This window comes from Lactuca sativa, chromosome 8 (genome assembly GCF_002870075.4).
Source record: "Lactuca sativa cultivar Salinas chromosome 8, Lsat_Salinas_v11, whole genome shotgun sequence".
Taxonomy (NCBI): Eukaryota; Viridiplantae; Streptophyta; class Magnoliopsida; order Asterales; family Asteraceae; genus Lactuca; species Lactuca sativa.
In genome coordinates, this window is record NC_056630.2 from 15,099,131 (window position 1) to 15,110,833 (window position 11,703).

Genomic DNA, 11,703 nt, shown 5'->3' on the forward strand with positions numbered 1-11,703 from the left:
ACATGCTGATGTTTTTAAGAATCAAAGAAAAGATAGGAAGCTTAAAGTAAGTATATGTTGATTCTGATTGCAAAGGTGGGTTTCGATCGCATGGTTCGGTAATCAGAATTTTGAGCTGTTGCTTAAGAATTATAATATATTGCTTATGAATAGATAACAACAAGGTTTTCATGTGGATTGTAAGGATAAGTTTTTCCGAAAAGTTTTAAAATAAAAGAAAAAAAAGGGTTTTAATTTTATTTATTTTAAAAATATCCTTACAATGACATCTGTGGAAAATTGTTGCTTATATGTTTCCAGTAATAGCAATATTGGAAAGTGGATTTGATTCTTTCATTTGTGGTAGTGTCTGAATTTACCAAATGAAGAAAGTTTTTCATCACCCAAGTTTCAATTGGACAGAAACTTGGAATCATACAAGTTGTATTGTATGATGAATGAGAATTTTCATCTTTGAAAATTAAGACTAATTCTTTGATCACATGTATATGTGAGTCAATTGAAGGACTAAGGAATTAGGTACACTGGGTGTGCGCTGGTCAAGGTCCACCACAAAGATTGATTTGTCATGATTTACTAAAGATCAATAAATATGATTATACTTATGAGGTTAAGTATAATTATGTAACATTGGAAAGGTTACAATGTATGACAAAACAAATGAGAAGAATCAAATTAGGCAGGAAGATAAAAGTTTCTCAAATCTGAAAGGATGGGAGAGTACTTTAGTATCGTATTTCATGATCATCTTAATGATTATGAAACCATATCACAAATTCATAATCTAAGGACGTCTTAGTGCATTGTTATGGCTAAAAAGAGAGGTCGTGAATTGTTGGATTGGTTAAGATCGAGAAGATGAGTCATACTTCGTTCCAAAACAATTCTTAGAGTCATACTCCAAGATTGTAACATTGAGTGACATAAAGTAAGGTTTAAAACACTTATCAAATGTAGTGTAGAATGTTTCTACCCTTGTACATTTGAGATTGGTAAGTTGTGATGTCTTGGATGAGACAAAGACCAACTAAGACCAATTGTGTGAAGTGTTAGGCTTGATAAGAATCCGCACTATCCCTTGAATATTTGTTTTGTCAAGGAATGGTTCTTGACTGGGGAAACTTATATGTCAAGGGGACAGTGGGAGCCTTGATCCTGAAAGAGTTTCAAGATTTAATCAAGAGTAAAACCTGTAATTTATCACTAGCACACGACTTAAGGTTTGCAACCTATCGTGTTGACATAATTCTTATTTCTGTACCTACTTCAAATAAGTTGAATTTGCATGTGAGTTATCAGAGTTCAACTTGGAAGCATTGGTGGGCCTTGTGCTACCAAGGTGACAAGACTCTAAGACTGGACAAGTTTAATCCATGTAAGGCTGAATTTGTCACTAACCTTATCTTGTGATTATGGTTTTGACAAATTCACATGGATAGGAACTCATACACTATAAAATCTAAGTGTCATAAGGTTTCTCTCCGATTCATGAAAATGATGGTGAGGAAACGCTTTCACTAAGTAGATTTTAAGTAGATAGCAATTGTGATATTTGCATTTTCAAAAGTCGTTAGTGGAGTGCGTGTGGTTAACCGGCACACTAACATGGACTTGTGAGAAATGGCAAATGCCTAAGCAATTGAGACTATGATTACGGTATCCCTTTTCATAGTTCTAAAAATTGTTTAGACACACATGTGAGCTATCTAAGAAAGGGTGTATGAATCTAAATTTCAGAAGTCCAACAGATTTCTGGAAATATGTCAGAGCTAGTGGGAGCATAAGTGTTATGCTGATAATCATCATGTTAGTGGGAGCATGATTATTACGTTTAGTGTTGCAAGTTAGCAATGTTAATTATAGAAAACAAAGTTTCAATTCGTGAAGTTGCAGGGGTTGAAAAGTTGTTTTGCTATAATTAAGGGAGAGGAAATTATACTTCATTTCAATTCTAAAGCTTAGATTGAGATTTTAATCATTTTTAGTCAAGAATATATATGTATGAATTTTATGTTGGAATAGTTCAACTTGAAGAAATTCTATATATATTGCGTTTTCAAAATTCGATTATGATTACGGCATCCCTCTTCATAGTTAAATTTTGAAAACATGGCAAATAAAAAATATTGTAGCAAAAGACTGGTCTAGTATCATGTCTTTATGTCAAACATCATGAATCGTGTCCCATATGCTTCGGATATAGGATCGATTTCATGTGCTATAATATTCATCCTTTCTAAATTTTCCAAATGCTTAAGGCATTGAGAAGGGAAAAGTCTAGAACTGGATATGACTAAAGTGATTAAGCAATTGTCGAGGACAAATCTGAGGTTCGCCAAAGATTGGTTGCTCAGGGAAAGTTGGAAGTATGATGTAAGTTGTCGGACAGGACCATATTGACATGTTCTGAAAAGAAGTAACTCTTGTTCGGAAGTGATAGTCAAAATGGGACTATGGAAATGTCTCCATAGGTGGAAGTTATTCAATCTATGTAATATTAGAAAACCTTAATGCAAGAAGGATGTTCAAAGCAATGTACTTTGAATATGAGACTTCTGTTCCATAGAGGTTGACCTTCTTTGGAATACTCTGTAATAACTGGTGACAAGGTTTTGGTGACTTTGTGCATAATCATTACAAGAGGAACATTGCATAAAAGTTTAAAATCTAACAGATTTTTTGGTAAATGATAGGAATCGGGGATTCTCACATTTACAATAAGGATTTGGGATTGTGAAATGAGTATCATTGAAATCATGTTCAATTGATCTACATCACAATGTAAGGATCATAGACAAACATAGTGTGCATACTTGGAGTATGGCATAACTATTGTTTAGAAAAACAAAGTGTACATGCTAGGAGCATGGGAAGACTGTTATTTTTATTCAAGTCTTAAGTTGATTGTTTGAAACATTATACAATGAATAATGTGTAATCAATATGGTGATAAATAAAAGGTGGTTCTATTTATATTCAAAAGGGTTCTGAGACCATATTGGATTCGATTATTATTGTGTTTCACTTTGCATGTTTTGACTTCCAAAATAGCTAGGTTATTCTTTCGAAATGACTAAGTTATTTAAACACTCCACAGTCATTCATATGTTGGAAGTAGGTATGAATCAAGATTGTCATGAATCGAGTTTGTAGATGGCTAAATGGGTTTAGTCATAGCAGTGGTTGCTACAACATTCATGAGTGCTCATAAGTTATGTGTATTGGAATAAACCCACGCTCACTTGTATCACTTCATGGAATTTATCTCGAGTGATCGTGAGACGGTAATATCATATAAATCTTCAAACCTAGATATATGAGTTGTTACCTATGAGTTGGTTGTGCATTGATTGCACGTAAACGCATCAGTAACTTGATGTTATAAAACGTGCCTTTGTGTACAATTCAACAAGTAGTAGAACAAGCATATGAGTCGAAGTTTATCTGTTCCTTTTAGAAATAGAAGCGATATCTGGGCCCCTCGATGATTTTGTTGTGACCTATGTACCGGCCGGTCAGAACTAAATTGATGTGTTCGATTAAGTTCTTTGTCAAACAAATCGAAAATCGGGAAACAAACTGCTGGACAATAAGTACGACGTTGTTCCATGTATTTGTCCGGCTGATATCATGAGAACAGAGGATTATATGATCACTTATCTAAAATGGCGCTTCATAGTTCAACAGAGTTTTCGAGAGCTACGATTGCTGGTTGGTTCTTGAAGTAACATACGCAAATATAGTTATTAGACTTATCCAAGTGGGAGTCTGTTGGATAAGGTTTCTAAGTCGATAACTTATTTGGTACATACTTGACCCGACCCGGCATGGTCCATTTGGGTTGCATTTCATCCAAACTATTTATGGATAATTTTATGAGAGTTATACACATATGTTTATTAATATATTATAAGTTATAATATATTAATATGAGGTTATGTTATTTAATTAGTCTTAGTCTTAAATTAATTATGAATTAATTTAGAGATTAAAAGAAAGACTAATTAAATTGTGGGCTATTGTTTTATATGGTGTGGGCTAACACTCATTTGTTAATGGGCTAGACTTATGTAGAAGTCCATGGATGATCCATGGAGCTTTTAACCCATGGATCCTTGGAAAAAGGAAAGGTCATGGGTTATTAGGGTTTCACCCTAATCATGTACACTATATAAGCATGCTTATGTTGCATGAAATAGCCACTAGTGTGACTAGTGTAACTAGAAAGTATGTGTGCTTGTGTATGGCCGATTTTATAAGTGTGTATACACTCTCTCAAAGTTTTCCAAGAGTTTGTGGTGATTTGTGATTCCATTTGAGGCATTCACACTATTGGTGCTAGGCCCTCAAACTCCTTAGGAATCAAACTCATCATCAAAAGGTATGTAATTTCATCTAATTCTTTTATGTTTAAAAGTACCCCATGCCATGTTAGATAGGTTATGAACCTTGGAAAATTATTATTTTGCATGTATTTAGACAAACATAGATCCAAGGTTTATTAGGGTTGCATGCACACTTAGGAAGTGTTAGATTGCTCAAAACCTAACAACTCTAATACTAACATCTCGTCTATACGGGCCAGCCTTGGTGCCTTAGACCCGTTACTACTGGAAGGAAACTCACCTCAAAGTAACTGCCGATCTATGTGGGAACTGTCTTTCTGCTGCTACTGCCGCTCCGGAAATCCTCCGACTATAATTCCCACAAAACCCTTAGTCAAATACTGCTAATCAACTTCAGGGTAAATTGACCATTTACCCTTAACAAATCGAGAGTCAAGTCACACTCAACTGCCAGTTAACCAGACTCGCCGAGTTGGCTTGCCAACTCGCCGAGTCCCTTTCCCTTAGTCTGACCATAAATCCGTCTCTACTCGTCGAGTTAGACGTTCACTCGACGGGTTTTCCTTCTATACCCAAGGCCAATAGTCCTTCATCCTACTCGCTGAGTTCATCTTCATCCGATGAACACTTTATGCTGTGACTCGCTGAGCTGTATGAACAACTCGTCGAGTCTGTTCTTGATCTAAGAAGGTTGCCTTGAACTCGCCGAGTTCCTTCCCGGATAAGTTCAGCTTCCAACTCACCGAGTCCACCCAGGACTCACTACTCTACTCGGCATAAACGAAAAGGGGGAAAACTCGGGGACTCGCGACTCGACTCGCCGAGTTCCATGAGCGACTCGCCGAGTCTGGCACATGCAAATACTATACACTCGATCTTGTTCGAATCCAGTCCATGCCATTCACAGATCTGGGTTCTTAGGGCAGGATTTTCACGTAAAGTTTCCAACTTTACGTGTAGAAATGCATAAAATGGGGATTAAAGGCGAATTAAGGGCTAAGAAGGTAGATCTAGGACATTCAAGCAATTTACTCCCATAAAGGTTATAGATCTAAGCTTCTGGAGCTCAAACATGACTAGATCTAGTGGATAATCAACCTATTACGAATTCTACTTCATGCACAAGCTTGGAAAAAGGTTCAAGAAGAGCTCAAAATGTGCTCTAATGGGGTTTTAAGCATACAAACAGAATGGAGCAGAGATATACCTCAGAGAACTCTGAAATAGCACCAAGATATCTGGTCTCCTTCTCCTCTTCTTGATCCACTCTCCTTCTTCTCCCAAAAACTTCAAGGAATCACTCTAACCACTTCAATCTCACAAGAAACGAGTTAGGGTTTGATGTAGGGTGCTCTGAGGGTGAAAGGGGGCAAGCTTGGGCCGCACAAGCTAGCTTAAATAGGGGGTAAACCCTTGGAATTAGGGTTTCATCAGACAGCGGGGACTCGCCGAGTCCGGAATATGGACTCCCCGAGTCGCCAACTTAAACATGCTCCGGATCCCGTCTATACTCGGCGAGTCGGACCTACAACTCGCCGAGTCCAAGACTAAAATGAAAAACATTAAGATAAATTTTACGTACCAGGAACTAGGTGCTACAGATTAAGAGTAGTCGACGTTTGAATCTAAAATTAATATGTGCATGCCCATTCATTTGTTTCTAGAAGGTAGAAGATTAATGATAAGAATAAATGGAATTTGAAAACCAATATTTGGAAGAATAATATTCTCAACTAGAGACCTGGTTCAAGGTTTTTGATGCACAAATTGACAGTTTCGGACTTCGACTTATTAAAAGGGAGTGCATTTGAATAATTTGATTTCAAGGATAAATTTTATACATAAATGAAGTCGTAGCATATTTTTAAATGATTTTATGGTTAACACAGTTTTATATTTTAAAATGACGTTAACTTGAATGCATTCCAATAATTCCAATAATGGGTTTGTGTGATGAATAATAAAAACACAAATTGATTTTTATAAGCAATAAAAAAGGGAAAAAAAAAGAAAAGATTGAATCATTTGGTTGAATGTTTTAATAGATAAGAAGCGGCACATGTTATCTATTTATAACTCTTCATTTTTTTGTAAACTTTAAATAAGGGTAAAAATGTCAAAACATTTTATTTTAAGTGGAAGAATCATATATATATATATATATATATATATATATATATATATATATATATATATATATATATATATATATATATATATATATATATATATATAATATACAAGTGGACAAGTGGCACAATTCTATTTTGACCCGTGTAACCAAAATTTTCCGTACATAATGCTCCCAACTAAAATACAAGTTTCTAGACCCATTATTTCACACTTTGGTCGTATCTCCATTGACTGACTTAATAAAAGGCATTGCGTACATATGAATAGTTTGATTTCAAGGAGAAATTTTGTACAAGTGGATTAAGTTGAAAAAATAATTTTCTATACACGGGACGTATACACCGGACATAATGCATTATCTTATGATCAAGTCTTTAACCCGAATAAACGTATGGTTGTGGTAGCCTCTCGATTTTGAGTGAGTGGTCCATGCATGGGTTTTGGAATAATTCTTTCTCTCTCAACTTATTGTATATATATAGCAGATAAAACACAGCCTTTTGGCATCAATCATCACAGCCATGAAGGCTCTGATCACACTTGTAACATTTTCTTTTTATTCATCTTGCCTTTGGTTACTCTTTGCTTCATCACTTTGCACCTTGTGTTCCTGTAATCAGAACTCAGATCATATACAATGTATATCCACGGAACGATTGGTGCTTATCCAGTTCAAGAACAACCTGGTAGACCATTCCAACCGCCTCTCTTCTTGGTCCGGTGACAACTGTTGCAGTTGGTCGGGTGTAGTCTGTGATAACTTCACCCACCATGTCCAGGAGCTTCGCCTTCGTGGACCTGATGATGATGAACGTGAAGAAGCAACAAAACAAATGTTAGGAGGAATCATAAGTCCTTCTTTGATCAAGTTGGAACAACTTCAATACCTAGACTTGAGTTGCAACGATTTTGAATTCAGTCCAATTCCATCATTCATTGGCTCTTTTCAGAATCTAAGATATCTTAACATCTCAATGTCGCAATTCGGTGGGGAAGTTCCTCACCAGCTTGGGAATCTTTCGGAGTTGCTTGTTCTTGATCTTCATGACGATCCTATGCTCGGTAATCTTCAATCAGAGAATTTAAAATGGATAGAGATGAATCTGAAGCGCTTGCAATACCTGGATATGAGTGGCATCAACCTCACCGGAGCTTCAGATCACTGGCTTCAGGCGATCAACTCCCTACCTTCTTTGCAAGAACTGCACTTTTGTTCATGTGGTTTATCTCAAATTCCTAGTGACCCAACCAGAGTTAGTTTTACTTCCATTAACGTCTTAGACCTTTCGTATAACAACTTCAACGGTTTGTTGCCTGGGTGGGTTTTCAGTCTTCATGATTTAGTTTCGTTAGATCTTACTGGTTGCTTTATTGGTGGTTTAAATCCTGGAACTCGTGGTGGTTTCAATAGTATGCCTTCTTTGACGACTCTTCGTGTTTTCGGTAACAATTTTGTTAATTCTTCTTCCATACTAAACAGCTTGCCTAGCTTAAGTAATCTCCATTATCTTGATGCTGGTAACTGCAATCTTACTGATCCCATTCTTTGCAACCTTCAAATCCCGTCTTCGAATATTGTTCATCTTGACTTATCAAACAATCAAATCGTTGAGGTGATACCTAAATCTTTAGGTAATCTTTGCAATTTGACAACCCTTGATTTGCAGTATAACAAATTTTTCGGTGATGTGTCTGAGCTTCTTGAAAGATTTTGTGAATGTGAGTCACCTAAACTGGAGCTGTTATCTTTACGTGGCAATTATCTCACTGGTCGACTACCAGAAAAGATAGGAAGATTGAAGAATCTGGTCAGCATTGATATTGCATACAATAGGTTAACAGGAATTCTTCCACGTTCTTTAGGAAGTTTGTCACTCTTGCAGACATTGCAGCTTAATACAAATCAATTGGAGGGTTGGATTCCAGATTCAGTTGGTGATCTATCCTCCCTGAAATATTTTGATCTTTCGTATAACAAGTTGAATGGAAGTCTTCCGAAAAGTATTGGAAAACTTGGGAAGTTAAGTTTTCTGACTCTTCATCGCAATTCATTAACAGGTATTGTGACCGAAGACCATTTCGCGAATCTAACAGATTTGGACACTTTGTGGGTTGGGGACAATAAGTTAGCGTTTGACCTAGTCAACACCTGGATTCCACCTTTTCAACTCAATGTGCTGAGTTTAGGTTCTTGCAATTTGGGCCCACGTTTTCCTTTGTGGGTTCAATCGCAAACAAGCTTGGAACAATTGGATTTAGCAAACGCAAACATATCAGACACCATCCCGAATTGGATCTGGAGTAGTTTCTCTTCTCTAACGTTCTTGAACATATCCCATAATAACATTGTCGGAAAATTGGGAGATGTTAGTGTTCTTCCACCAGGAGCAGTATTAGATCTAAGCTCAAACCATTTCTCTGGGGGATTACCTCGTAATTTCAATAAACCTGACTTGGATTTCCTGGATCTTTCATACAATAATCTTTCTGGGTCTCTTGATCAGTTCTTGTGTGATGGCATTCAAGAATCGCGACAACTAAGAGTTCTTAATCTAGCGAACAATAACATGTCAGGTGGTCTCCCGAATTGTTGGATGAATTGGGAATCTTTAGTAATCTTGAGCCTAGAGAAAAACAAGTTATCTGGTAAAATCCCATCATCTTTGGGAAATATTCCTACCTTGGAATCACTAGACATGGGAAATAACAAGTTGTCGAATGAAATACCAATGTCTTTATTGAATTCCAAAAGCCTGTTGATTGTTGAGCTTGCCGAAAATGAACTCACTGGGAGAATACCGACATCAATAGGAAGAAATGATGCAAGTTTAAAAATTCTCAGTCTTCGTTCCAACGGATTAGAAGGTGAAATCCCGAGTGAATTATGTCGTCTCGCTTCTATACAAATCTTGGATCTTGCTGATAACAATCTTTCTGGGTACCTACCGAAATGCTTTACAAACTTCAGTGTCATTTCTGGAAAAGAAAAGTCCAGTCCGATTGTTCTTTACGATGCTCTTTTCCAGAATCAACTTCTAGGCAGTGCCACGTTGGTGACAAAGGGACGAGTTTCTTCATATAGCACCATTCTTTATCTAGTGACAACATTAGACCTTTCGGATAACAAGTTTTCTGGTTCGATTCCTGATGAACTTATGGCACTTTCAGGGTTACGCTACCTGAATCTTTCTCAAAATCAATTAACAGGAAACATTCCCAACACTTTCGATGAAATGAGAGAGCTCGAGTCTTTGGATTTGTCTGTGAACCATCTTGATGGAAAGATTCCTTTGAGCTTGGCTGGGTTAACTGCTCTGAGTTTGTTGAACGTATCATACAACAATCTTACTGGAACAATCCCGACAGGGCGGCAGCTTCAAACCTTCAATGAATTTAGTTTCATTGGAAATCATGCACTTTGTGGGGTTCCTCTTCCGGGGTGCCGACAAAAAACTGATGATACCAAGGGAGCTAATCACGATCATGGTGAACCTGATGGCACTGATTGGATCCTAGTGATATGTATCATCGTTGGATTGGCTGTTGGTTTCTGGATCACAATTGGCACGTTGATTGTCAGCAAACGATTTAGAGATGCATATTATCATTTTCTAGACGAAACGGAGATCAAGCTCGCAAATTTCATTCTTCTCGTATCCATGTACGTAAGCCATATCCCATAATTGTAGTTTTTCACTTGACTTCTATGTTACGATTACGAGTAAAATTACTAGTTACTTTCTAGGTTTTGAAATACAAAGAAAGTAAATGTATGTATACTCACAAAGATTATATATGTATATTTCTTAAAATTTTGTTCATCTAAATATGATAAAAACAGAAGTTTAGAAACTTTATGCGTAAAAGTATTTTGGAAGGAATAAACTGGAAGAAGAAAAAAAAGAAAGATATAGCCATATTTATATAAGGCTTTTCGTAAAGTTATCAAATATTTCCATTTTTTATAATATAACTATCACTTAAATCGTTATTTGTTACAAAATTGGTCCTTCTTTTTAAGTAATTTTTTTTTACTATTCCTCCTTGTTACAACTTACAATAATTATTTTTGAAATTTCTCATTTATTAATCTAACACTTCAATTTATAATATGGAGCATATTGAAGACATCGCCGAAGAATTATGGACAAATGGGAACATGACGAATGAGGCCAAAAGAAGATAAACTTAAAACGGATGTAAATTTTTATCCGTAAAAAAATTGAAGTCCCTCAAACTCCACTGTTTAGGCATCTATTTTTTTTTTTTTTTTTTTGTCAATTTTCGTGCAATTTCTGTTTTTATTTATTATCTTTTAACGTCAATTTCACTTTTTCAAAATTTGGCACACCTGTCAAATTTAGATTCCTGTATATAAAAAAAGTTTGTAAGCCTTTCATAGGTATCTTGAATTCAATAATAAAAATTTTCTTGAACATTTCGATGTTCTTGCTTTTGTCTTGCATCAATTTCATATTATAAATTTTCTTTGTGTTATGAAATTGGGATTTTAAGATCCCTAACAACAAAAATAACTTCATTAATTTTGGTGGAGGTCATACAAAAAAGCCAAGTCTATAGCAAATAAAATTTTTGTAGTATATCTATATGGAATTGACAGTAATCTTGTTTACAGTAGAACTTTTTTGTGATAATCAATGAAAAGACTTAGAATATGGATGGATTTTTCTTTTTATCTTAAAATAAAATTTTAGTCTTTAGACATTTGATTAGTTTAGAACATTTTCTTTTTAATATTTATAAGAAGATAATTTCATGAAATTTCCAAGGTAAAAAGATAATATCCTAGGGTTTTAGGAAGTGTGGGACCAAGTTACCCCTAACTCGGCCGAGTTAAAATTACTCATGAGAGAGACTTGACCGAGTCAACTCACCCGAAGACCAAAAATGTAGATTTTATAGATCTTTTAACCATGTTAACCCTAACTCAATCGAGTCAAATTCAAGGCAAAGTGTGACTCAATCGAATCAAAACCATCGAGTGACGAAACATGTATTTTGACAGATTCGATCGAGTCAAATTCAAGGCAAAGTTTGACTCAACTGAGTCAAAACTATCGAGTGACGAAACATGTATTTTGACAGACTCGATCGAGCAAAAGTACAAACATCACATGACTTAATCGTTTAATCTTCTGTAAAAGTCAAAATCTTCAAAAAAAATTCAACTTTTGCACATCAACTCCGTTATTCATTGATCAAC

General features: G+C 35.8%; 1 protein-coding gene across 2 annotated transcripts; it reads left to right on the plus strand.

The window, feature by feature from the left end:
• Positions 1-6,970: 6,970 nt before the first annotated feature.
• LOC111905858 (receptor-like protein EIX2) lies at positions 6,971-10,917 on the plus strand. Of its 2 annotated transcripts, none has more exons than XM_023901591.3 (2): positions 6,971-10,140; positions 10,597-10,917. In XM_023901591.3, the coding sequence occupies exons 1-2, from the start codon at positions 7,001-7,003 to the stop codon at positions 10,640-10,642; spliced, it is 3,186 nt and encodes a 1,061-aa protein (XP_023757359.1). In that variant the 5' UTR covers positions 6,971-7,000; the 3' UTR covers positions 10,643-10,917. The 2 variants fall into 2 exon arrangements, with proteins under 2 accessions (XP_023757359.1, XP_023757360.1); XM_023901592.3 differs by having other exon boundaries at positions 10,607-10,917.
• The last annotated feature ends 786 nt before the right edge of the window (positions 10,918-11,703 follow it).

Excerpts from the sequence above, each read along its gene's own strand:
- LOC111905858 (XM_023901591.3), top strand. The coding sequence starts at position 7,001 with ATGAAGGCTCTGATCACACTTGTAACATTTTCTTTTTATTCATCTTGC. Across the intron at positions 10,141-10,596 it reads TTCATTCTTCTCGTATCCAT|CATATTGAAGACATCGCCGA; the intron begins GTACGTAAGCCA and ends TATAATATGGAG.